General features: G+C 42.2%; 4 protein-coding genes across 10 annotated transcripts in view; 3 read left to right on the forward strand and 1 right to left on the reverse strand.

The window, feature by feature from the left end:
* Nucleotides 1–1701: 1701 nt before the first annotated feature.
* On the reverse strand, nucleotides 1702–5680 carry zcchc17 (zinc finger, CCHC domain containing 17). 2 transcript variants are annotated; one of them, XM_061742592.1, is made up of 7 exons: nucleotides 5615–5680; nucleotides 4418–4595; nucleotides 3410–3510; nucleotides 3219–3310; nucleotides 3041–3141; nucleotides 2767–2906; nucleotides 1702–2612 (listed from the first exon to the last, which is right to left on the reverse strand). In XM_061742592.1, the coding sequence occupies exons 2-7, from the start codon at nucleotides 4554–4556 to the stop codon at nucleotides 2448–2450; spliced, it is 738 nt and encodes a 245-aa protein (XP_061598576.1). In that variant the 5' UTR covers nucleotides 4557–4595; nucleotides 5615–5680; the 3' UTR covers nucleotides 1702–2447. The 2 variants fall into 2 exon arrangements, with proteins under 2 accessions (XP_061598576.1, XP_061598577.1); XM_061742593.1 differs by lacking the exon at nucleotides 5615–5680 and adding an exon at nucleotides 5285–5405.
* Nucleotides 5681–5777: 97 nt separating this feature from the next.
* snrnp40 (small nuclear ribonucleoprotein 40 (U5)) lies at nucleotides 5778–13353 on the forward strand. The gene is made up of 10 exons (XM_061742591.1): nucleotides 5778–6025; nucleotides 9490–9619; nucleotides 9715–9808; nucleotides 10603–10768; nucleotides 10956–11078; nucleotides 11243–11363; nucleotides 11446–11528; nucleotides 11686–11747; nucleotides 12258–12361; nucleotides 13069–13353. The coding sequence occupies exons 1-10, from the start codon at nucleotides 5915–5917 to the stop codon at nucleotides 13116–13118; spliced, it is 1044 nt and encodes a 347-aa protein (XP_061598575.1). The 5' UTR covers nucleotides 5778–5914; the 3' UTR covers nucleotides 13119–13353.
* A 3211-nt stretch (nucleotides 13354–16564) lies between these two features.
* Nucleotides 16565–25063, forward strand: nkain1 (sodium/potassium transporting ATPase interacting 1). Its single transcript, XM_061742594.1, has 8 exons — nucleotides 16565–16662; nucleotides 17152–17551; nucleotides 18366–18503; nucleotides 18592–18672; nucleotides 18828–19025; nucleotides 19193–19253; nucleotides 21670–21751; nucleotides 23204–25063. Exons 2-8 carry the CDS (start codon nucleotides 17498–17500, stop codon nucleotides 23211–23213), a joined length of 624 nt encoding a protein of 207 aa, XP_061598578.1. The 5' UTR covers nucleotides 16565–16662; nucleotides 17152–17497; the 3' UTR covers nucleotides 23214–25063.
* Nucleotides 25064–26800: 1737 nt separating this feature from the next.
* Nucleotides 26801–27421, forward strand: part of pum1 (pumilio RNA-binding family member 1) — a 34850-nt gene continuing 34229 nt past the window's right edge. For 5 of the 6 annotated variants that reach the window (XM_061742595.1, XM_061742598.1, XM_061742597.1 and 2 more), the window contains exon 1: nucleotides 26808–26918. The gene's annotated coding sequence lies outside the window, so the exon portion shown is untranslated. Of the gene's footprint in view, nucleotides 26919–27421 lie in introns of all 6 variants that reach the window. The other variant, XM_061742596.1, reaches the window with a different exon arrangement.

Genomic DNA, 27421 nt, shown 5'->3' on the forward strand with positions numbered 1-27421 from the left:
AGCTGTTAATGGTATTCTACATACAGTTATCATGGATATGAACATAACAATTGGGTGGGTGGGTGGGTGGTGGGGGAAGAGATATCGGGATTGATAGGGAACCAAAGTCAAACAAAAACTAAACACATAGAGACCCAGACTTTCAAAATAAAACATGAAACAAATGAACCCCAGAACATCACTGTAGGAACCACCAGACTGCAATTTGAGAGAAAGGAGCCCTTTTGAGATGTAATGAGAGTATAAATCAGGAATCCAATGAACTGAAGCTGAGGTTGGAGAAACACAATTTCTCCTGCTAATCTTATAGGATTTTTTTCATCTCAACTCCTGCAGCAGCATTTAGAAACTTTTCAAAAAAATAATTTCTGCATAAATGTTCATTCAGTTGATGTGCAACAGATCAGCACTCCTGGATCAAGTTTCTCTAATTAGAGGTGCTTAGCCTATCCTTAATGATGGATTGATTACATCAGTTAAGGGTAAAACCTCCTTGGTCAGCCGGGTTGGGATGAGCTCAGAGATGCTCCTTGATTGATCGTTGGCATCATGCAGCACAAACCTGACTTTTAGGTGAAAACCATACATGTGTGGGGCCACTGTGGCCATAGAGAATCATCTGCCAATCAACAGGTTGGTGGTGCGATTTCTGATGCATTTGCCTTGTGAGAGTCCTTGAGCGTGATCCAAAACCTCACCTTTCTCAGGATGCATTTGTGAGTGCATGATACAAAAATCACTGCATAGACTCAAAAAAAAAAACTATAATGGCCAAGAAAAGTGCGACACAGATGCTGTTTATTTACCATCTTAACAGGGTTAAGGTCACTGATCCGATCATCGTGAACAGACGACTCCCTTTTCCTGTCAAATGATTCCTTCGTTCTACACTGAATCAAGAAAACATTAGTGGAGCTTGGATCTTCGATTTTGGAGCCTGGGGCTTCTGTTTCGGACAGCAGCTTCTCTGTTCAGTCGCCCCAAACGTAGCCGTCTGTGACGCTGGCTTTCACGGCCGCAGCATCATTCCTCACCATTTGAACTGACATGAACCTATTTTCTGGCAACTGCTTGAGGAAATTGGCAACGCCTACCGATAATTTGTACTCACGTAGAGTGGTGGAAGCTATGCTCCAAAAATAGCTCAAATAAACCAGTGGAAAAAAACTGATCTTTTTTTTTCTGGGTTGGGTCCTGAACACTGGGGGACCATCCCGCCGTGACAGCTGAGCATCGTCTGCATCCAGCGAGCAATTCATTTTTGTCTGAACTCAGAGAATGTTGCAGAAAATCATAATAACAAATGAGAGAAAGAGAGAAAGGAGCCTTTAAATGAATGAAGAAGGTGCCCGCGGGTGAGACTGGAATGGTTTCAAACCTCTGGATCTGGAATTAATCTATCACTCCTCAATCTCACAAGCAGGAGCTTGAAACTAGGTCAATGCAGAACAGAAAAGTTGATTTTGACTGACACTACTTTCTCTCATATGGAAGAGGCTACTCCGCAACTTGGATTGAAAAGGAAACGACCTGCGATCGGCGCTGTGTAACTTCCTGCGTCAGAGGTGCCTTGCTAATTAATTGCCCTTGACCTCAAGTTGGACGTATGTTTGTTTTGTCCGTTGACGGACTCCCCAACGGCAACAACTCCCCTTCAAGGTCCTTGAACAAAGAAGTCGAGAGGCGTCACCTTCATACATACAAACAGCTTTAATGGTGTTAACATGCAGGATGAGGGGCCGTGTGCACCGGGAGGTGTCCCCCCCCTAGAGGTTAGGCATACAAACACATGCATGTACAACAACCTGAACACACAAACGTACAATATCAGGAAGTCGACACATTATGATATTCCTGTTACGCTCACTTGTGCTGCATTACATTTCCTGTTTGTGTCTCTACTATTTCCCTCTGTGTGTGTGTGTGTGTGTGTGTGTGTGTGTGTGTGTGTGTGTGTGTGTGTGCCGGCTTCCCTGTCTCATGTCTGCTTAATGGATGTCCCAGAGCATCAGAAACCGGATACCTGTAAACAATATCTGAATTTCCAAAGGGGTCGCCACATGCTACCATAGGGCTCACACATTTCACATCACAGAAGATGATGCAGCCTCCTTTCCCGCTAAGAACCAGAGGTTACCTCAGGACAAGTGGGGATGGTCACATGACTATCCCTCTCTTTTTTTTGTACTTTCCTCTGAGTTTTGAAAGGAAATGGCACAACTGAAGTGGCAAAAGAGTAATTGTCCCTAACTGACACGAACCTCTCTAAACACAAGCTGCTTTCTGATGAATATTTATGAATGAAAGTGTCGTGAGCCACTCATCTTGTGTGGATGCGTCTGAAAGCTGAAGTGTGTGTGTGTGCGACTGTATGTTTATGTTTGTGTGTGTGTGTGTGTGTGTGTGTGTGTGTGTATGTGTGTGTGTGTGTAGGTTGTGTGCATGTTTCAGCTGTGTTTGTGTGATTTGTGTTTTTTGTGTTTCTTCTTTTTTTTGTCCTCTCTTTCATCAGAGTTGCTATGGCGCCTTTTCTTGAATTTACATTCATTACTGCTGCTGTCGCTCTCTGACTCCTTTCTTTCTCTCTTCTTTTTCTTCTTCATTTTCTTTTCCTGAAAAATAAACATAAATGTATTTATATATTTTTTTTTTTTCATTCAAGAGCTGTTATGATGTTACACAACTGCAGACTTGCAGGCTGAAGTGAGAGCCATTTCAAGTTGGAGCAATCACATTTCGCCTGTCATGCAACAATCACACTCTCACCTTCTTTTTCTTCTTTTTGTCAGAGTCTTGCTGCTGTGCGTCTGTGGAGGTTTTCTGCCGCTGCGGCTCTTCATCGTCCTCATCAGGCAGAAGAGCGTACTGCAAGCCCGGAGCAGAGAAGCAGTCTTTTGTAAAGTGACCTGATAGAACAGATGATTTATCAATTGCTGCAGGTCAAAAGAACGATTTCAAGGCAATTAACCGATAGGATCTATTGCCTTTATGTCTGTTTTTTGAAGATCCGACAGTTGCGGTAGTTGTGTCGGTGTCTTACCCTTGCAGCCGCACTTAGAACACGTTGTGTTGAGCACGGCCTCCAGTGTGATCCTGTTGTTGCCTTGATCTCTAAATTGCCTCCGTCGTCTTGCATCTTGACTGCAGAAAAACAAAGACGATGATGACACCTTCCTGCACAGACACCTAAACACACAACGGAAACTCCAAGTACTTACTCTGCCATAACATTATTGGGGTCCAAGTCCCGCCCTGTTCCCTGATTGACAGATTTCATGGAGAAGGACAACTTCACCTTGTCACCTTGAATCTGATGGGAAGAGGACAGAGATGCAACAGTCCTGCACTGACAGTTGAGGTTTGTACGGTACTGCAGATGAGCGCTCTGGATGCAGACGTGTGCTATTACCTCCCGACCGATGACTTTAATCCACACCTGTTCCCCGACATCCACAATCTCTGAGGCATTCTCAACCCTGGAGGCGGACATCTCGCTCACATGTACCAAACCTGCACGTGTTAAGGTTCAACTCTGTTAGTCGCACTTTTGGGCAAAAGAAAATCAAATCTCTTAAAGTTCGATAAAAGGAAGTGTTGGAGGGAGTCAGTGTTTCCATTACACTGTTTTTTCAAATGAGTATAATTCTTCTCACTGTCGGTGCTGGATGGGACAAAGACGGTTAATCTAAAGTAATCAAAATCTTGTTTCAAGCTGTTTTTGGCCCCTAAGAAATGTATATTCGTTTTGGTGAGGCTGAAGAGGAAAAGATTCAACGTTTTTTTGGGTTCATGATAAGATTTTAAAACAAAACAAAACAAACAAACAAAAAAGCAATACTTTTAAACTACAGCTATATATTAATTAATTAAATGAATCCCCTGTACATCCAGTCTGGCCTTCACTTGGGTACCACACTTTGATCACTTCGCCCTCTAGCGTTGGAAATCAGAAACTACAGTTTAATTCAACATGTAGGCCAAGGTCGACTGTAGTCTGGGTCTTAATAAACCATCCTTCATCATCAAAGAGCGAACTCTGTGTAAATTTAGACATGACACACCCTACTTCAGTCTGTCCCACTTCTTCACAACACAGCCTTGTCTCAAAGTCTGACGCTCCTCACTGCACGTTAACCTCAATCGCAAAGCTGTTATAATAAATTATGCAAAACGTAAGCTAAGACTATGAAAATACGGATAAATATGCACATTATACAGAAAAAGTAAAAGCTTTTTGTTAAAAAAAAAACAACTTGAAATCTCATTGAATCATTCATGGGCCTCCGCTTTTCAAATCTAGTATGTTTCTTGCCCCTCTTTTGCAGTATTTCTTTTTATTATTGTAAGTGTTTTTCTTTCATTTCCTGCTGTGTGGCTTTCTTTGTAAATGACCACAATCTTTTACATTCCTGCCCACCTTCTTTCCTGTATCCTGGCAGTCTCACGAAAGCCCCGTAGTTTTGCAGTGACACCACTTCTCCCTTGGCGATGCTGAACATCGGAGGCAGACCGTCCAGTCCGGCCGGCTCCCGGCTCGGACTACCACGGCTGGACATTTCTCAGTAAAAGTTGACCCCTAGCATCAATTATACGACCTGAAATAGAAAAAAACAGAGACATACATAAATAAGTCCAACAATTAAACTGGCATTTAAAAGCATAGAATCCTTGTGTGTTCTGCACAATGTCAGATCCCGACAGAGGTCCAGGAGGATAGTGGGGGACCCATCTCTCCCAGCTCACTCTGTTCCCTCCCCTCCCATCAGGTGGCAGGTTCAGGTCCATCAGAACCAAAACCACCAGGCACTTGAACATTTTTCCCCCAGGCCACCACCCTCTTAAATAAAGGCATCTCAGCCCCCCCGCTTTAAAAGACACTTAAAGAACACTTAATTTAATTCCTACCATACTGTAAATACTTCTGGTCATTGTACATATTACATACTTACATAAATATTATATATGTTTTACTTACTTATTATATATTTTTATTTCTAATTTGTTATTTTATTGCTGAGTGGTGCTGTTTTTACCAGGTCAAATCCCTGTGTACATTGTATATTTGGCGAAACAAAGTGATTTCTGATTTAAAATTATTATTTGCTTGGTAGCTTTGAGCAAGATTGAAGTTATTCAAGGGATTTCCTTTTTTGCAAAACATTTTCTTCCAAAAATTCATGCCACAAGCTGCAACACAGCCTATCTATCTATCTATCTATCTATCTATCTATCTATCTATCTATCTATTCATTAGTGTCGGAATCACAAATATTCAGCTCTCTACCTGCAGCATGGAGGACTCAAGAGCATGCATCTATTTTGCTGGGCGAATGGGAAAGAGATTCAGAGGATAGTAATGTGTTCGGATCTCTTCGGAACAATAAATAAAACAATAATAACGAATAAAGCAGAATTCACTCCGCATCATCTGTGATGCACTTAGAGAAGCAGAAACAGATCGCTGCATAAACACATCCTGTTCTACGTAACCAGCCGGGTTCACTAGACCGCTAACGCACAAACAGGAACATCTTTACAAGTCATGCATTTTTAAGGCTGTGAATGCATTTATTTGTGTCCAAAACTCAAAAGATAAAAACAAAATTACGATTACCTTTCCAGTCAACTTAACAGGTGGCCTTTGTCCTTCCGGTTCAGCTCATCAAACCAGCCAATCAGCGCAGTCGGAGTAAATTTCAGCCAATCAGCGCAGTCGGAGTAAATTTCCACCAATCAGCGCAGTCGGAGTAAATTTCCACCAATCAGGTTCGTCGCTGTCCCCGGAAGTGCTGCGGTCGCTGCTGGTCGTCGGGGCCTCGTTGGTGCTTTTCTTTCTAATGAAACTCTTCCATTCATTTTATACGCCGTTGTTTTAAACTTCTACTCTGTGCTGTTCCCCCTCGATTGAGTCGGAATGATTGAGCCCAAGAAGCGAGTGGGAGACATGGCGGTGGTGCCCACGGTCGTGAAGCGGCCCCGGACGGAGCTGGTGGCGGCGGCCCAGTCCCAGCAGCTCGTGGCCTCGGTAGGGTTCGGACCGGGGGGACCCCCGTTAGACCGATATACACTCACCATTAATGCATGCAGTAACCGAGCAGGAAAGTGGTTGGTAAATTAGACAGTTGGAGGATTTTACGGGAAATCAGAGAAACAGGAAAGGCTATCTAGCTAACTGAAATTATAAGATGATTTACTTTTGTTTATGTGATTACGTGTAGCCCACTACTCTATGACTGCGTCCGAAATTGCATACTTCCTCCCTAATGAGTAGCAAAAACAGTATGTGAGATTTTTTTTGTGCGTCCGAAACATTAGACGTACTCAATAGTATCGGAGGTGTCAAAAGTATTCACATTCATTACTCAGGTAGAAGTGTAGTTACTAGAGTTTAAAAATACTCCTGTAGAAGTTGAAGTATCAACTCAAGTTTTTTACTCAAGTATAAAAGTAATGGTTTCAAAACTACTTAAAGTATAAAAGTAAAAGTAATGTAAGGGAGAAAAAAGCCATCAAGGACAAAAGCCATTGAAAATGAATGCATCTTAGTATAATGCAAATATATTAAAGAACCATATATGTGTACTATTGAGCATTAACATGTGTTTCAGAGAGCAGAAGATATGATGATATGACTAGTTGCCTATAAGTATTGTAATGGTGCAAAAAGTCAAACTTCAGAGGCATGTTATCATTTATCCTAACCTTTATTGGAATGTACATCCAAGTTTAGTTGCAGGAATCTGAGGGAACGGATGTAAGAACAAAACTGGACAAGAACATCTGAAACAACCACAACCAAATTCACTCTATCCGGATGGAGCAATTTAACTGGATAGTTTTTTTTAAAGGCCAAAATGAAATAGAGTAACGAGGCTGTTTTTAAAATGTAAGGAGTAAAAAGTACAGATAATTGTGTGAAAATGTAAGGAGTAAAAAGTACAGATAATTGTATGTATCTGAGTAAAAGTTAAAAGTCGTCTGAAAAATAATTACTTGTGAAGTATAGATAACCAAAATTTCTACTTAAGTAAAATAACGAAGTATTTGTACTTCGTTACTGGACACCTCTGAATAGTATGTACTATCCATACTCATTCCGGGGAAATTTATTAGTGTGGATTGATGGACACTAGCTGAGCAGAAACTTCCCACAATGCAATGCAGCAGTGTTTGGTTGCTAAGTGATACGTATATGTCATAAGTGTCATATTAAGTCAAATTAACATTATTGTATAATATTAATATTATAATATTCGTATATAATAATATTATATAATGTCCGGTGCGTCCGATGCCATACTAAACAGTATATACTAAAAAGTCAACTTAAATTTGGCACACTTTTGAGTAAATATCAGTAGTGTGCATTAATTCGGACGTACTATTAAGAGCGCTCACGTCAGGAAGTGACGTGTTTATTCTGGCCGAAACAAGATGACATTATATAATATTATTATATACTAATATTCATAATATATAGTAATATTATTATACGTAATACTTATCACATATACGTATCACTTAGCAACCAAACGCCGCTGCATTGCATTGTGGGAGGTTTCTGCTCGGCTAGTGTCCATCAATCCACACTCATAAATTTCTCCGGAATGAGTATGGATAGAGCATACTATTGTATTGAGTACGTTCTAATGTTTCGGACGCAGCCGTCAACTTGTTTCGGCCAGGATAAACGAGAAATAGCGGTGCTGCTGCTGTGACACGTCACTTCTTCACAACGGCAGGAACTGACGTGTGCGCTCCGAATAGTACGTCCAAATTAATGCACACTGCTGATATTAACTCAAAAGTGTGCCGAACTTAAGTATACTTTTTAGTATATACTGTTCAGTATGGCATTTCGGAGGCACTGTATGACAGTTGAGATAGACTTCAGACACCCTGAACAGGACCTGACGCGTTATGTGGACTTACTTTGATTATTTTAGTTTTTGTGTTTTGGTTCTGAGTTTGGTTTTAGAAGACTGGATGAGGTATTTCTACCTGGGGTACTCTGATGTGACCCAGGTTACTGTAATGATAGGGGGGCCAGTATTTGCTGGCTTGTAATTTGATTAGATCAAACTGTTTCCATATTGATGGATCTTAAAGGGGACCTATTACGGCATCTAATACCTATTTTAAACAGGCCTTGAATGTCTTAAAAACAAGCTTTTGATTGTTTTTTCTAAATAAATTAGAAATTCAGCCTCTGGGCCATGTCTTTATCTTTACCGTTTCTAAACTCATTCTCTATGTGGGATTCTGAGTGGGCGGGGAGGCTATGATAATGAGGCCCTGTGCTGATTGGCTGCCTGAATGACGTGTAGCAGGGGAGGGCACAAAGCCTCGCTCTGGGCAGAAGAGCAGCGGCTGCGTACACTATTAAGGCTGATTTATGGTTCCGTGTTACACAAACGTAGAACCTACGCCGCGTGACCTACGCCGTAGGCTACGGCGTACCCTACGGCGTAGGCTCTGGGTCTGCGACAAAATCAATTCCATTGCTTTATTTTCTATTGGACTGTCCTAACTGGCCGCAGCGCTGCAGCCAGTTATTTGTCGGACGCCCTGCTTCTATTCTCTTCCTGTCGCTCGCGTTGAAAGACGGTTGAAAGCGCTGTAGGAAACAGTCGTGATGAGGAACGGCTGATCCAGTTAGTTGAAATGAGAAGTTATCTCTATGATACTTCTTCATTTCACTACAAAAACCTCAATAAAGTGGCAGCTGGCTGGAGGGAGATGGACAGAGAGCGTCCGATGTCACGCAGAGCTACGCGATAGTCGGACGCTCGCATGCAGAAGGCCGGATTAGGACACGGTTTTATAGTTGTGGGCGTGGTTTACATTTTGGTTACGTAACGAAAATGGGCAGAATGTGAACGGCTCGTAGATCCACATCACACTGGATGGCTCATCCGGGCGGCTGTACAGACACTGCAGAATTTGGTTGCTTTCCTCCTTCTCTGAGTTGGCAGGCTGAGGGGAGACCACTTTATATATGTTAAAGCAAGAAAAAACATGTTTTTCATAATAGGTCCCCTTTAAGATTCGTCTTTATATACTTGAGTTAGATAATCAGATTTCTATTAATACAAGTGTTTAGTTTAGTACTAGTAAGAAAATCTGAAAACTGATCATAATGATTGCCTTGTTAATCCTTGATTATGGGGAAGCAAATTAGTCTGTTTATGTGAAGCAGCTTTTACACACAGTTTGTGTTTTATGTTGTTTATAAGTTCTGGTTGCTGCATTTCTCTGATTAGAAATTAGCCACAACTACGCACACATGATCAGATATGGATCCTAAGATGATCATGCAAACAGAAATGAGATCAACCAAGGTTCAACGTGATCTATGCAAGCACCATATCCTGGAAAAAATTAGTGCCATCCCTCCATCTACCACAGACTTGGTTGAAGGACGGTTCCAAGATAAACACTGAACCAGACTGACAGGATTTATGTTGATCCCTGACATGTCTCCCTCAGGGCCCTCCACGGACCTCCAGCCTGACGGCTCCCATCATGCTGATGTCTGGTCACGAGGGCGAGGTGTACTGCTGCAAGTTTCACCCCAATGGAGCCACTCTCGCCTCCTCTGGATTCGACAGACTCATATGTAAGTTGTTCTACTATTGCGACCAGTCTAGTTTACAGGTGTTTGTTAGAGTTACACTCTTATGTTCCTGTGGCTAAAGCGTTTCTTTGCTGTAGTGATGTGGAACGTGTACGGAGACTGTGAGAATTACGCCACCCTGAAGGGCCATAGTGGAGCAGTGATGGATCTGCATTACAACACAGACGGCAGGTATGGCTGATTGCTGAGGATGTAAAAGATGATCTATGCACTCTGTGGTTATAACCTGTTAATGTTATGGTATTGGGCTTTGTCAAAACTAGGGCTGGGGATCGATTCAAATGTCAAGAATCGATCCGATTCTGAAGATTCAGAATCGATTATCACGATTTGATTCGATCCGATTCGATATTGATTTGGCTTAGTGTTATTTAAAATGTTTTTTGAGCTGTTGCCTGAATTATATGACTGTAAAATAACTAGTGAAATAATAATTTCACAATAATTATTCTGAAATAACTAAGAAATAAATAACTCAAACAGGCCATTCAATATCCATTTAAGGTGCAAAAAAAAGAAGAAATTGCAACAGTTCATGCAGTAAACAAATCATTTTAGCTTATCTAATTTATTCTGTCACCACGCACACATATTGCCATGAAGCACCTGGCATTTTTCAGAAGTGTCATGACAAACCGTGTGTCCGACTACTGGGATTAAAGTTTACCGGGCGAAAATGTAATGATGGAAAAAAAAAAAAATCGATCTTTAGACATAAGAATCGATTTTTAGGAATTAATATGAGAATCGATTTAGAATCAGAAAATCGATTTTTTTTAACACAGGCCTAGTCAAAACGGTATGTTACAGAATGAGTTAATTCATCCATGTATTCAATACAGTCCTGTTATTTGCATTGTCTATTTGTTATCGTGTCATCAGCTGGCTGAGGTCACTAGCGTGGCACTACTTCTTCACCCACGGTTGAATCTTGCAACTTGACACGATATTTCTATGTATTTCAGCATGTTGTTCTCAGCGAGCACGGATAAGACTGTAGGTGTTTGGGACAGTGAAACGGGTGAGAGGATGAAGCGTCTGAAGGGCCACACCTCCTTCGTTAACTCCTGCTACCCGGCTCGCAGGGGGCCCCAACTCGTCTGCACAGGCAGTGACGACGGCACCGTCAAGGTGAGATATTTCGGAGTAAAAACACTGACGTCTCTTGTTTTATCTGGATAGTAGAAAAGAGTCTGATGAGAGATCATTCAACGCATTTTTTTTTTGACACCGTTTGCCCCAGTTGTTGACTTGGATTGTAAATTTGGATTACGTCTTTCAAAATATGTTTACTGTTACGTGTGTGACTGCGCTGTAGCTGTGGGACATCCGCAAAAAAGGGGCCATCCACACCTTCCAGAACACCTACCAGGTACTGGCCGTGACATTCAATGACACCAGTGATCAGATCCTGTCCGGAGGCATCGACAACGACATCAAGGTACTGCAGATTTACTGTTGAAACAAAGTATATGCTTTTTATGTTTAACAAGCTGAAAATGAATTCATTAATGGGCGCAGTGTCTGCACATCTAGCAGTACATATCAACTGCAGTCTCTACGTCCTTGTGTGAAAGCCTCTTCAGAGCTTTTTGTCCTGTGCAGGTGTGGGATCTGCGACAGAATAAGCTGATCTACAACATGCACGGCCACGGTGACTCCATAACTGGACTCAGTCTAAGCTCTGAGGGATCGTACCTTCTGTCCAACTCCATGGACAACACACGTAATTGTGGCTCTCTTTTGACTTATAACACTGATTGTAGCTGAATCATGTTCTTGACGTCTTCGTGTGTTTTTCTGCGTAGTCCGGATTTGGGATGTGCGGCCATTTGCTCCAAAGGAGAGATGTGTGAAGATTTTCCAAGGCAACATCCACAACTTTGAAAAGGTAAAATGATTCTTTACAAGCAGTAAAAAGAGCTTCTTTTTTTCTTTCTAAAAAGTCAGCTTCAGAGTGTGAAGCTACACATGTTGTTGTCACAACAACGGCCCACACAGAGGATGCCCGCAACTAATCTAGTCTGTCACATCTTCTCCTTGTGCAGAACTTACTGAGATGCTCCTGGTCTACCGACGGCAGTAAGGTCGCTGCAGGCTCATGCGATAGGTAAGAAACAAACCTACAAAAGTCTAGCGCATGGACCCTCTGTCTTTGGGTTGATAAGACCCTCAGGCATTAAGAGGTGTTTTAAGAAATAAAATAAAAGGAAAGATAATACTGGGGGGCATTTCAAGAATTCTTCCGTGGTATTGCCTTCACACTTATGAGCGTTCATGAACGTGCATCACTTTGCAAGTGTTTGAATGAATAAACTCTGAACACAACAAGTTAATAGCACAAAACTATAAGAACAGCTCATAACTTTGAGTTTTTCGGGGAACCTAGGCACTTTGCTCAACTCTGAGCCAGTTCGCGTACTTCTGAATTACAGCAATAAAGAAGGAATTACAATTGATTTTAAAGTTTTGTGCATCAGTTTTTTAAAGAAAGGATCTAAAATGTCTGTTTGGCGACGACTTGCACAGTCGGGGGCTGGTTTTAACCACGTTAACCATCAAATTCATCCAGCAGAGTGTGAGGAGTCACTTTCATCATCTGCCTTGCTCTTGTTTACAGATTTGTGTATATTTGGGACACTACATCTCGAAGAATCCTGTACAAGCTGCCGGGTCACGCCGGCTCCGTTAATGAGGTGGTTTTCCATCCAGAGGAGCCGATAGGTGAGACACACAACTGCTTTTCTATCAGATTAGGTTCATTAACACATCAGTGGAATGAAATGTCAAAAAAGGGATTTTCTTTTCTTTATTTGTTTTCTACCTTCTTTTTTTATTTAAAGTGACCATGGGATGCTTGTTTGCAGGCATCTAATTTTAATCTCTAGTACCTCTACAGACACTTTGGGCACAGCATAATTCCAAAAGCTTGTAATTATTTCAGAATGACAGAGTCACAAGTTAAGGACTTGTTTTTCTTACCAGTGTGAAACTGACTGAGAAAATGTGAAACTGTGGAACATCAATAAAGAATAAAGTCCACAAACACGATCAATAATGGCATCAGTGCCAATTTGAAAAACGTACCAATTCCCATTTTTATTTACAGTTCAGACTAACGATGCTCAAACTTTCTGCACCTCCAGTGGTGCACTGCGCTTTGTTGATGATCGGTCCTCAGCGAAGTTCCAAAATACAAAAACATCTTCTTGTGTGCAAAAACAAACTGCATTCATGGAGCCACAGTCGTCTGATTTTCATTCTCAGACAGAAACACTTCTTTGGAGATATTTTAGAAACAAAAGTGAAATTGTAGATAAGTCAAGAAACATAGAAACGCACGATATGGCCACTTGATCTGTTAATTTAGCTATTGTTCCTCTGAAAATAAGATTAAAATAATCTTTTTTGGTTTTTATCTCTCCACACAGTGATGTCCGGCTCCAGCGATAAACGACTGTACATGGGAGAGATTCAGTAGGGTGTGTGTGCATGTAATTGTATGTAGGTGAGTGAGTGTGTGTGCGTGTGTGTGCGTCTGCGTGCGTGTGTGTCCCGTTTTGGAAGTGTTTGGCGGTGGTCGTAGATTTCACGGCCTTCAACTCATCCCAGAACAACCTCAGGATGAAGATAATATGATCAGCCACAATGACTTTTTACTCTGATTTGTTTCTTTTTTCTTTCTTTTTTTAAATAAAAAGCCTTTTTCTGTAAAATTATCTTGTCGCTGTGATGTTTTGCAACAGGAGGGGTGGGGGTTACTTTTGACTATCAGATTATGTGATATGATGACTGTTCCACTGCTGGGAACAAGTAAATGTGAAGGATTATAAATGTGATGAGCATTAAGATTACAACAAGCATTGTTTGAATTAAAGCTTGTTTTACAGCATAACAAATCAATATTAAGGTCGGCCCCAAATTCAAATACGGGGGAGATATATAAAGTTGTTTTTTTATAAGTATCATATTCTCTTCCAGCTCTTTATTTATAGCTGGAGTTTAGATTTAAAGGAGAATTAAAAAAAGACAATAAAAATCCCCACCACAACCTGGCACTAAACCTCATCCTATAATCTTTCTTATTGGTTGCATTTTTGCAATAAACTTTTTACAATTCTTAGGAGAGTATATAGTTCACATTTCTCACTAGAAGAAATCTGTTTATATCTGATTCAGTCTTCTCCACTCCAGGTCCTCAGGGCCGCTGTATTATGTGTTCTTATTACTTATTTACTTGTTCTTGTGTTCTTTCATACTGTATGTGTTCTTGCTCTTAACACGTCTGATTAAAGTTAATGGATCAACATACGCTTCTCGGTTTATTTTGAGAAGCAAAGAACCCTTTAGTTTGAACCAGGTTTGTTGGAGCAGACAATTGTATGAAACGTCTAGACCAGCGGGTCCTGAGGATCTGGACTGAAGAACATTGATTTATTGTTCTGTGGATTTTAAACATGCACCAGTGACTTGATGCTAAGGTGGGGGGACTGTGGGACATTGCATGCTCCCCTTCTGTTTGCATGGCTTCCTCTCACAGTACCAAACCATGTATGTGGGATTAATTGCTCATAGAAGTGTGATAGTTGGTGTAAATGTGGCCCTGTGATGAACTGGTGACTCGTCCAAGGCCTCCAGGCTCTATTCCCATCTTTCATAGCAAATAAATAGGAATATGTGGATAAACCACAGCAGTTTACAGAGAGCATCACAAAAATATTTAAACACATTTAACTGAACCATATTAACTTCCAGGGAGTCAAAGGATAGAGTTTAAAATCTTACTGCTGGTCTACAAAGCACTGAATGGTCTTGGACCAAAATACATGCTGGATCTGTTAGTTCCCTATGAAGCTCCCAGACCCCTGAGGTTCATCTGGATCTGGTTTGTTGTGCTTCCCAAGAACCAGAACCAAGCAAGGTGAGGCAGCGTTCAGTTATTCTGCTCCTCACCGGTGGAACAAACTTCCTGTAGACCTGAGGTCTGCTCCAACTGTCAGCTCCTTTAAATCAGGCCTAAAACATTACTGTTTACTGAAGTGTACTCTTAAATGAAATACTTACCTGCTGTACTATACTGCCCTTACTTTTTTAACAACTTGTGCTTTTTATTATTTTACCTCTTTTCTTATTCATTTTATTTGTTATTTACTGTTTAATGTTGTCTTGCTGCTTTTAATGTTGATGAAGCACTTTGAAATATACACAGAAAGTCGTTCCTTCCAGCTGCCATCAAGCTCTATAATGTGCTATGTGCAATACTCCAGCACTTTATTCTTAGCACTTTATTACTAAGCACTTTAGTACCCCAGCATTTTCATTTTAAATCTAGTTTTAATTCTAAGTGATCTCTTTTTTTATTGGACCTGTTTTTATCTTTGTTTTGAATGCATGCTTGAAAAATGCACTGATGGTGCTGCTGCTGATGTAACACCTTAATTTCCTGCAAAGGATTAATAAAGTATCTTCATCTTTATCTTATTATCTTAATTACCTAGTGTTGAATTGTGCTATACAAATAAACTTGCCTTGCCTAAGCAACTAGCTAAATGAGGACAAGTCATTTAGACCCCCCCCCCCCCCCCCCCCCCCCCAAAAAAAAGAAAAAAGACCATAATTACGGTTATTCCAATCAGCCACCATAAAACAGAGAAGACTAAAGTCTGATGTATGGTTCCGCGTTACACCAACGCAGAGCTCTGCCTCCATTTAACGCGGAACCATAAATCAGGCTTAAGTTTGAAGTGTTTTGCCACTTTGTTGAACACGAACATAACGTGGTTTCATGATGAAAGCGGCTGTTTTCCGCCTCTCGTCACGTGGGACTCTCTTTTTATTGGACGCTTGCGGTCGCCGGCGGAACTTGGATGAATCGGGGCCATCAGTTGCGCATCTGTCCCGCAGGCTGGTGTCGGTCCTTTGTGCCGCCTCGTGGAGGGGGAGAGATGCTGGCTGCAGGGGTGCACATCCGGGGGGGACGGGGGGAACATGCCCCCCCCCCCCCCCCCCCCCCCCAATTTCTGAAAAACATGAACTGTCCCCCCAATAAAAATACCCTAAATTATTCAAAATTGAACAAATGTATTTTCAGACTTAAAGGTTGAATATGTAGAATATTTATTAAAAATATATTTCTAAAAAAATAATACATCCATGGTGCGTTTTGAGGTGTACAGATTTTTTTTTTAGAACTGTTTGCCACCATAACTGTGTTAAAACATGATCATAGTTTAAACAACTTGTTTAGGGCTCCATATCCGGCACTATTTAAATCCTCATATTGTACATTTCTGTTTATCCCTGTTGTACATTTTACTTTATTCTATCTCTCAGTTTATCTCCATATTTGTTTGCTTTGATATTTTTTATTTTTTATCTTTATTTTTATTCTTACTGTATTGCACCAATCACCACAACAAATTCCTTGTGTGTGTTGACAAACTTGGCAATAAACCCCCTTTCTGATTCTGATTCTGATTCATATTTCATCCATATATCAATTGGTCGTGCATAAAGTAGTCCCATAGGATAAAAGGAAGATGGTGAGAAGAATTTGAGATGAGTAGACACTACATGCCCAAAACCCTTAAAATTATGATTTACGAATATAACAGTTAAGTAAGCAGTGACACACACTGTTGGCTGTTTAGGACAAATAAACAAGAAAGGTAAGCACAATAAATGATTCCCTGTGCAGTATTTTTTGGCGAGCCTTTACCAATTTATGGCATGGTATGAGTTGCATATTGGCAAAAAATTAAAAATTAAAATCAAGTTGGTGTCCCCCCCAATCCTGACATCGGATCTGCACCCCTGGCTGGCTGCAGGATCTGCAGGATCTGCAGGATCAGTGCGGCTCCTCCTCGAGGGGTCGCGGTGACGGCGATCCCCCCCCTGATTCCCTCCCTCCCTCCCCCAGACCCGGCCCCAGCCCCGGCGGCTCCTCCTGCCTCGGCCCCGGCTCCGATTGTTGACAAAAGACGCTGCGAGAGAGAGGGAGACGGAGGCCGGACCCCCCCCTGATGGTGAGACCCCCCCCAAAACAAACCCCGTTTAACCGGAGGAGATTGAAACCCCCCGACGAGGAGACGAGCAGCATCCCGGAGATCCGCGATTTATGGTTCCGCGTTACACTAACGCAGAGCCTACGGCGTAGGGTACGCGGCGACGCGCACTGCACGGTGCGCGTCGCCGCGTACCCTACGCCATAGGCTACGCCGTCGATTTAACGCAGAACCATAAACCGGGCTTCACAACGGGCTGCTTTGTGTCCGCGGCGGCTGCGTGGAGCCCCATCGCGGGGTCGCCCTCCTCTTCCTCTTCCTCCTCCTTCTCCTCTTCTTCCTCCTCCTCCTCCTCCTCCTCCTCCTCCTCCTCCTCCTCCTCCTCCTCCTCCTCCCCGCCGCCCTCGTGTGATCTCGTATCATATGATGCTCATTTCTGCCCGCAGCCCGGGGCGGATTATGACAGCTTTCCGTCTTTCTTTGTGTCTTTGTGTGTCCTCTCTCCGGAAGGTGTGGCCGAGGTGTTTCGGTGTCGGTCGGACCTCGTAGCAGGGCCAGCTTGAACCCCACCACCACCACCACCACCACCACCTCCTCCTCCTCCTCCTCCTCCTCCTCCTATTCTTCTTCCTCCTCTTCCTCCCCACTGCTGAAGGACTTCGCAGGATCAACCCGGGCTGGAGCCCGACATGCGGGAGTCTCAGTGATCGGCCGGCGGTCGGACTGGTGCGGACGGACTGGTCCGTGCACCCGGGAATGGTGTGATCCGGGACGGGCAGGCAGTCTGGATCTGACCGGGGACCCGTCGTTCCCCCGGAGCCTCCGCGGCTCCAAGCCGCGTCCCGAGACCTCCAAAATGGGGAAGTGCGACGGCAGATGCACGCTGCTGGTGATATGCTCCCTGCAGCTGGTAAGTGTGCACAAGTGTGTGTGTGTGTGTGTGTTTGTGTGTGAATGCACGTTTAAAGTTACCTCAATACACACTCATCTCAAAGATATAATTAGGGCAGTGTGCTACAGTCACACACATTATAATCAGGCATTTTTTGACAGACACACACACACACACACACACACACACACACAAAAGGCCCTTAGCTGCAGCTGTTGGGCTGCCATACCACTTTACAGGATTACAGGCAAGGGAAGGGAAGGGGCGACATGCCCATTGATGCAAACTCATGTGAATGTTGGCTCCATGTGTCACCATCTCCAGCCTCTCTGGTTAGTGGGGTCCTTTCCTGCAACTGCTGGCGACCAGACTGTGACATGTGGTGAAATGCAACTGAATGTATAAAGTGTTGTGAGAAGGGGTCAGTGTTAAGTGTGTATCAGGCAGGGACGAGAGCGGCGCGAGGGCCAGGCCGAGGAGGAGGCCATTGTTTTCAGGCTTGATGAGTTGTTGTGCAGCAGGGGGATTTGGCCCATATATTCTCATTAGTTTAGCAGAGCTTTTTGGGGGTGCTCCTCTTTTACAGTCACTGGACCGGCTGGTGCTCCAGGCAGTTACCATGGAAACAACTGCGGCAGACCTGTGTGTGTGCGTGTGTGTGTATGTGTGCGCGTGTGTGTGTGTTGTCCCTGTCCCTGTGTGTATTTGGTTTGTGTGTTGATTAGATGTGTATGTGTCGGATAGCACTTCAAAGTGTGTGTGTGTTTTTTTTAATTGTTGTTGTTGTTAATCTCTTTTCTAATGTGCCTTTTCCTCTGTGTGTGTCCCATAGGTGGCAGCCCTCCAGAGGCAGGTGTTTGATTTTCTGGGGTACCAGTGGGCTCCTATTCTTGCCAACTTCCTGCACATCATGGCCGTCATCTTGGGCATGTTTGGCACCGTGCAGTTTCGCTTCAGATACCTCATCTTTGTAAGTGGCCTACATGTACGAGATCTTCCAGCGAGCTTTTACAACCACCGTCAGTTCATGTGTGTTTATCCCTTTATCCTCTTGGTAGTATGCAGTATGGCTGGTCCTTTGGGTGGGATGGAACTCCTTCATCATTTGTTTCTACCTGGAGGTTGGAAACCTGTCCCAGGTGAGTCATGGAGACACTTTCCCAACATCTGTTTTTGACAACAAATGAAGCCATCATCTTGTTTGTCTGACAATCAGTCAAATGTTCAAAGTCCCCTCGTCTGATCCAGCTGCAGGATGCAGCTGTGAAAATATGAATACCTTGTCTGTGTTCAGGACAGGGACTTTCTCATGACCTTCAACACATCCCTCCATCGTTCTTGGTGGATGGAGCACGGTCCTGGTTGCCTGGTAACGCCAGTGCTAGACTCTCGCATAGCCCCCGATGACCACCACGTGATCACCGTGTCCGGGTGTCTGCTCGACTACCAGTACATCGAGGTGTTGAGTTCAGCCATCCAGATCCTTTTGGCCGTACGTATCTCCACGCACGTTTCCTGACTTCCTCCTCTGTTCTGCAACATGGTTGAGATTGTACAGCTGATTTTTAAACGCTGTGCCAGAACTTTTCCTGTGAATTGTTGGAGGGACATTCCTAAGGTTTATACTTCAAAACATTCACCATATCTCTTTTCCAACAGCTCTTCGGCTTCGTGTACGCCTGCTACGTAAGCAAAGTCTTCCAGGACGACGAGGACAGCTGTGAGTGCTTTTGTCTTCTCCTAAAAGCTCTCTGGCGTCTTTCTATTTCCTGTCACTTGAGTGCAGAGAGAACTTGTGTATTTGAGGTTCACGGCTTTGGGTGTGAGTGATGCTACTTCATTGTTTTCTCCTGGACGTGTCATGATCAGTGATATCAGTGCAGAGGATTCCCTCTGGGTGATCGGGTTGATCCATCTCTGGGGAACGGTTTGTGCAGCGTGCGTCTGCCTGCTTGCAAGGGTTTGGCTGTCAGATGAGCCACCTGTGTGTCTAAAGTAATCATCTTGTGAGGTGCCGCTGTATTTTACGTTCACTCATTTTAGAAAATATAGTGGTATTTGATTTCCTGTTATTGGAAGGGCATGTGGTGTCTGTTTAACGTCTTGATATTATATGAATAACATAGTGGTTGTGATATAACAGTTTTATAACATTTATGCAACCTTTTTTTTCTTCTTTGTAACAGTAAAAACAATGGTGTACCCAGTTAAAGTGTGAGGTTTGTGCATCAGGACCTGATTAAAAACCATAGCAGATCTTTAAATGACCTAAATACGGCCACACATGGAATAAAAAGCCGTGCTGTAGTTTAAACAAAAAATTAGGCCAAAATGTAAAACAATAAGTGCTCATTATGATTCGATAGCTTGCAGTAACTTATTTTTTGAAGCAACAACCTGAAGCAGTCATTTCTGTATGACATAACAAGTCTCTCTTATTGCTCCCACCGCAGCTTTTCAGTCTGGCGCCTGGACTTTTGGTCACTTTAACACCTTGATTCTTAAACATTTTGGCCGTATGCAGCTTTGCTGGTTTGTGTGGGATCATGGCAGGGTTGCGACTGAGCCAAGCGTTTGCTCTCTGAGGGATGGCGTCTCGCTTGACTAGAATAGAGACGACGTCTTGTTTGACTCGTTGACTGCGCTGTGCCTCGGTGCTGTGGCTGGAAAATTAGCTCAGGTTATCATCCCTCACTGTGGTGTGCTTGAGAGCTGGGATAAAGCGTCAGTGCTCTCGCTGAACGTGTGCATTATGGCCACACATCTGCACTTAGGTCTTACCTCGAGAAGTCTTGTGGTTTGGCCGGCTCTGCAAACCCACGCCGTGCTGCTGTGTTGGTTTCAGAGGGAAGAGCCCTTTTCCTGACAAACAGGCCAGTCTTTATTCAACTATACAGTCGTGAACTTTGCTTTGACCTGCTAATTGTGGTTTTGTTAATTCTGTGGAGTATTGTAGTTCAAATCTGACCTTGAGGTGAAGTAGCTGAAACATTGACTCTTAGGAAGATAAATAATTGTCCTGAAGGTTTTACTTTTGTGAAAACTGTTTGGAAGTGAATGATCTTACAGCACCTTTCAGATTGATGCCAGCAACAAGTACTTCTCTAAACCAATTGTCTTTTCTCCTTGGCATCGTGTTAACACACACACCTGAATGCTCACAAACAGCCAAAAGTTCTGCTTTCGCACATGTGGTCACACTTGCCTACGATCAGCTAATCGAGTATGTTTAAGTAGGAGCAACTGGCCTCCAGTTTACCGTCTTAATTCAGGGAATGTCTCGTTTTTCCACGGACCGCCTCGCTCTGGGTTCAGGTTTTTATTTTTAAACAAACCATTTTACTCATGTATTGAAATTAGTTTTATTTATTTATTTATTTAACCAGGTGTGGGTCTCATTTGAGACTGTGTGGCCAGCATTTTTGACAATAATTGTTTTATCTGATTTTAATTATATTTGACTTGCAGCTTTGTAATAAAGTCATAGGCTTGTTTTTTTTAATTGGCAGCTTTTTTTATTTTTCAGTGTCTTTATTAAAACGCAATGAGAAAAAAGTCATTGACCATTTAATCGATTTATCAATCAATTACTGATCAAATCAGATCATTCTATTTGCGTTTAAAAGAGTTACGCTCTTGTATTATCTGTTTGTATCATAAAGAAACTATATACATAAATTATACCTTACATTATTACATTATTATAAATAACGTTCAAGCTTTCTTTAATATTTTGGAGAAAAAGACTGAAAGAAAACAACATCTCATGAAAAAGGATTAAAATCAGAGGTGTTGCCTGTGGAGAAAATAGATTACTATCTTGTGGTTTTTATATCAAATGATGTAGACGATCTGATATGATTTTCTGTTTCAACCGATGCTCTGTTCCTCTTAACGAGAAAAAAGAGAAGCGATGTGCCAGTGACATGCGTAAGAGGCAACAAGGTGTCTGTCTGCTCGTTCTGCTGTGGGATTACAGTGTTGTTAAGGCGTGCTGGATGCACTGGATTATGCAGTCCGATGCATGAATGTTGTATTAAACTCAAATCTGTTTCCAACACTTTTGAAGGATGCAAATAAATAGTTTGGAGGAAAGCAGATGGGTGACATCTCATTTCTTTTTCTCCTTTTTGAAGTTGATTTCATCGGTGGGTTTGACTCGTACGGCTACCAGCCTCCTCAGAAGTCCTCTCATCTCCAGCTGCAGCCTCTTTACACGTGAGTCATGAAAACAACTTTCCTCTCATCCTCCTCAGATCTCTTTTACGGGGTACTCCAGCAATTTCTTAGCCTCTTTTATAATTAAGGACTCGTAAAATAGTAATTTTGGAATCTAGGAGTAAATTTGGGGATTCTATGTCCGGTAATCTTTATTTCTTTTTAAAACAGTCGTCAGGTGATCTCCCAAATTATAAAGTGTTGTTTGAGTGAGTTTTGGAGAAGAGAAGACCAGCTGCAGCAGGGGGGATTACATAAACCTAAAAGGGCTGACTTAAATAAAGCATATCGACATGTGAGATAACGACTGCAAGTGTCAAACCCACAACTCTTCTACTTCTATAGTATCAGGGACTTTTGTTGGGGTAGTTTATTTAGATCAGTCCGTAATGCAGTGGAAATGAGGCTTATATTCCTCGTATGGAGCGCTAATTCAATCTCTAGGAATTATAATTCAATTTAAATGCACCTTTGGAGTTGCTGTCATTTTATTCAGAAATCTCACTTCAGATGCAGTATAACCAGTACTGGAGTTGAGGGGGGATGAGGGGGGGATGAGGGGGGATGGCATCCCCCCTGAAATAAAAATGGTCAAAATCATCCCCCCCTGTAAAACTGCCATCCCCCCCTTTCCATCCCTTATGTCATTTCATCAATGAACGTGGTATTACTGCTATTTCAACATTTAGAGTCATCACCAGAAAGATAACACCAGAAAAATGTGACAATTTTCACCTGTTTCAGGTAAATTTTCACTTGAAATAAGTAGGAAAATCTGCCAGTGGCACAAGATTTATCTTCTTATTACAAGCAAAAAAATCTTGTTCCACTGGCATTTTTCTACTTATTTTAAATGAAAATCTACTTGAAACAGGTGAAAATTGTTGTTTTTTTTCCAGTGATGAGTCTTGTTTTAAGTGTAATAAGATTTTTTTTACTAAAATTAGACATTTTAACTAGAAATAAGACAAATATTCTTGTTAAGATTTTGAGATTTTGCAGTGATCCATTTTACTTATCCTGTGAAGGACAGAGTCATATTGATAAGTTCAGTTAACTGTTTTTTATTGTTGTGTTTTGATGTATTTGATGTAAGCCCAGTGGATATTTAAAGCTTACAGAAGGCTGCATTTAACTGCTGCTATGTCATTCCTGCAGTATTTCTGCAGGTGTTTTGGTCAGTGCTATTATTTGTAATATATTATATTATTTGTAATCAGCACAAATTATCTGTCCCCATATGATAAAATCCACCATCCCCCCTGATTTTTTTTTTACAACTCAAGTACTGAGTATAACAAACTGCTTTTGCAGGCTGTGAAGTATCCTTAAGTCATTTCGACGTGTACAACATTGGTGGAGTCTCCTTCTCATGTCATCATATCAAAGTGCAGTTTAATGTGTTGATCCCTACTTGTCAAAACCTCTTCAACTCATCCTGTCTGCGTCCAGGGCTGGTTAAGTGTTGGAGGCACCCTCTTGTGGCCAAACGCCGGTGGAGTGCGTCTCTGTGGATGGAGAGGCAGCAGCGGGTCGCCCCGGTTTATACTCACTCTCTGTGTCACAGCTTACCTGAGGAACGGACTTTTAACCCCACCCAGAGGGAGAGATGTTTGTGTATGTGTGCTTGTGTCTGAGAAAGGAAAAAAAAAATAAATAAATGATAAAAATACAACCCTGACTGGAATGTACCGAGTTCCGGAGAGGAACATCGTGCCAGGAGGTTTGACGTGAAGAAAGAGGTGGAAAAGAAACGAAGAGCAGGAGCTGGGACGTGTCTGTCAAATCACAGAAGAAACCATTTTCTAAACTGCCAGATCTCAACACTCCCTCGTGTGTGTGTGTGTGTGCGTGTGCGTGCATGTGTGTGTGTGTGTGTGTGTGACCTTGTATAACTTCACAAGACAAGCTGTGTGGTTGCACCCTGGACTTGGTGCCCATCACTTTTTTTTTGTTTTTTTTTTTGTAAGTGTGTCTGTTAATCTTTGGGTGGGTGGGGGTCACATAATAAAAAGAGGCACAGCGTGTACCTGTTGTCGTTTTAGAACGTGGTGATGTCAAACTAGAGCAGTCTTACAGTTTCCTGTTCCTAAAGCCATCTTTAACCTCCTCCCAGGTGGAAACAACCACTATTGACATTCAACCTTTTTTTACATCGCAGCCCAGACATTATTTTATCTTTTTTTTTTTTTTTTTTGTTAAAGCGATGAATGTGATTAAAAGGTTTGTCATATTCTCTTGGTCTTTCCAGCTTCCCGAAGGAGCTTTGGCCAAAACCCATTTATTCTGCATTGTTTTTAAAATGACCTCCTTACAACAGCTGGCCTGCACAATTTTTCACAAAGGTCAGTGCAACAGGAGTAAATACCGCATTTGTCGCTACTATTTTGAGCCGCGGGATGCGGTCCCCTTATAAGTATTAACAGTAGCAGGTTGACAAGTAGGACTGATTCAAAATAAACTAGGACAGTCTGATCCGCCACCACGGCCGATGCCCTATTTCATGTTTTTAAGAAAAAGTGAACTTCTGCCTTTTTAAAATCCATCAATGTACCTCCACCTGTCCCTACAAGTTTCATCAAATCCAGCTGGCTAGTTTCATTAAGTGACATACAGCAATCAGCACAGAGCAATCCTTTGCAAGAGTGTTTCACTGTTGTGTTTTATTTTTATTTTATTTTAATAGAGCAGTACTTAACAGAGAAAGTCTCTATTGAGCTTTTATTTTATAATGATCACCTCATTGTCTTAATATGATTTGATTACAGTGCCAAGTTATTTTGTTCCTAAAAAGCATCTTTCCAGCCTGGTGTGCACGTGTCCACTAGAGATGCAGATGGCTTTGGGATCAGGCATTAGTGTGTCCATGGGGGATGGGGCAACGGGGAATACTGTGCATGTAAATAACAAGCCAATGATTGTTCTGTTCTGTTGGATCCATTTAGAAAAGGGTTTGCACTGGGTAGGATGACAAAGAAAGAAGGTTACATGTCTTTTTTTTTTTTTTTTACCTCATACCTGTTTCTCTTCATCTCTCTTCTTGCATATCCTTATCCTGCCACTCTTTTTTTTTCATTATTAGTTAATGTTATCCTTTATTATCTCAGTAACTACAAGGCTCCATGCAATTTATTTGCTGGTCCACACCAGATATTGGCAATAAATGAGACTTGGCATGTAATGATATGTTCTGACTTTTTTGTTGTAGATGTAGAGACAGAAAGAGGGGATGAAGGAAACAGGTATGAGGCGCAGACCCTCTTTGGAGTAAGGTGAAGTTTGAAATAATAAAATTACACTTTCTACATTAAATGGGACTTCTGTTGTATCTAAAATTGTAATAAATTCAGCATATTAATGCCTTGATTTTAAATTGCTACTGGTATTAGGTGAGGTTGTTTTTTTTTTTTTTACTGATGAATCAAGCTGTTTATTCAAAAAATACACTTTCTGAGCTGGTGTTTTGCTGTGAGAACAATGGGATATGTGTGATAGAAACACAACTCAATACAAAAGTAGCAGTATGATATTCATAAAGGTATTATTTTGAAACAAAACATCTTTTGTCAACTTTCTAAGATGAGGGGTTTCACAAGACAACTTTTAAATATAGTCACTTACGAATTATATGGAAATTCTGTGGGTAACATTGTATTCCACTGGATTTCTATGAAAGAAAGGGGCAATCTAAGTTTTGGTATTAGTTTAAAATAATGTCTTTTTAAAGGCCCTTTTAAGCTATGTGGTTGTCAAATTTTGAATTTCAGTAATATTCCCGTCCTCTTCTGAGAATATATATATTCTATTTAACAAAAAAAGACCCCATCAAAATAGTATTAGACCAAACTATGAGTAGATTTTGCCTTTTGTATAATATAGGATGCAATTTATTCTGTGTATACTTTAATTATTCTTATCCAATTGTGTAATTTTTCTTTTTAAATTATCCAGATGACTTCATAAACATATCTATGACTATTTAATCCGGGATCTGAGCTATACATGTATCTAAGGCAACCAGCTCTAAAAATATCCATAGATATTTCCCTACAGACAGCCTAAATCTCATGCATTACGTCATCCACACACCGGGCCGGGACAGTCTTCTTCATTCTGGTCGCGTACAGACCCGGAGTCGACGCTGGACCGTCACCAAAAAGCCCGCTGGGGTATTTTTATTCCGCGGGCCAAACACCCCCCTCTTTTCACACTGTCTGCTCACATTCCCGAGACGTAACGGAGCGTCCAGCATCCACGCTCTGGACGGCTGTGGGGCGCAGCACGTTGCCATGGCTGCAAGCACCCGTTACCGTGGCGACCCCGGTGCTTTGTGTTTGAACCATCTCAATGAAGTCATTTGATATCTCCACAACGCCACGATTTTAAAATATATTTTACCCGACTCAGGTAGGCTACTTCTAATACCGTCTATAAAATAGTGAATAATATTTTTGTTAAAGCTTTTTTTTTAATTTTCATATTAATCTTTTCCTTATTAAACAGGAACTATTATCTAGCAAACTTCTAACATAGAAGCAAGAGTTAATACGGTGAATATGTGTGAATTAGATGAACCCAAAACCATAATAGATATACAGGACTGTCTCAGAAAATTAGAATATTGTGATAAAGCTCTTTATTTTCTGTAATGCAATTAAAAAAACAAAAATGTCATACATTCTGGATTCATTACAAATCAACTGAAATATTGCAAGCCTTTTATTATTTTAATATTGCTGATTATGGTTTACAGTTAAAATTAAGATTCCCAGAATATTCTATTTTTTTTAGATAGGATATTTGAGTTTTCTTAAACTATAAGCCATGATCAGTAATATTAAAATAATAAAAGGCTTGCAATATTTCAGTTGATTTATAATGAATCCAGAATGTATGACATTTTTGTTTTTGTAATTGCATTACAGAACAATCACAATATTCTAAATTTTCTGAGACTGTAAATGCAGAGAGCCAACAAAGGGCCCGGGTCTGGGATGGACCCCCCTTCCCTCCCGGGTGGCGCAATGAACCGTCCCCTCATCCCTTCCCATCATGCAGCGCTGCAGCCGCCTGCTCCTCCGCCGAGCCGCCATGTTGTCGGAGTGAAAGCCCGGGGTGTCACGGAGAAGCTGGGGCCAAAATCCGCGACCATCCGCCCTCTCCGCCGGTCAGTATCACCTCCTCTCCGCTCTCGCTCGGACGAGGCGTTCGTTATTCACCAATCCCGTCCGACATTGTTGCTCTGATAGCCGGGAGAGGGGCCGAGCCGGAGCGTTTAGTGAGACTGAGGCGGCTGCCTCCCTTTCCGCCTCCTTCCTGCCGCTGTAGTCGCTCTTCCCCCCCTAGACAGCCGTCGGGCCTTTGTTAGCGCCCGCTCCCGGTGCTCCGGGGGGGCTGAGACCCGGGCAGGCAGGTGGGACACCCGTATATCGGTAACAAAAACGAGCACAGACGTGGAGAGGAGAGGAGAGGAGCCCGTGTTTGGCTGCCGGGGCGAGCTTGCGACAAGAGGCCGTGTTATTGTTGCTGGACACGGGCTTTGAGCGCCCCGTTACCGGGGAGAGTGGCCGCAGATTGACGGAGGGGAGCCCTTGTAGTTGCAGCCCCTACACCACCTTACAAAGCATCTTAGTATCCCCTTTCGTTTTGATGTGTCATGTCTGACGGGAG

The sequence above is a fragment of the Cololabis saira genome, chromosome 15, assembly GCF_033807715.1.
Source record: "Cololabis saira isolate AMF1-May2022 chromosome 15, fColSai1.1, whole genome shotgun sequence".
Taxonomy (NCBI): domain Eukaryota; kingdom Metazoa; phylum Chordata; class Actinopteri; order Beloniformes; family Belonidae; genus Cololabis; species Cololabis saira.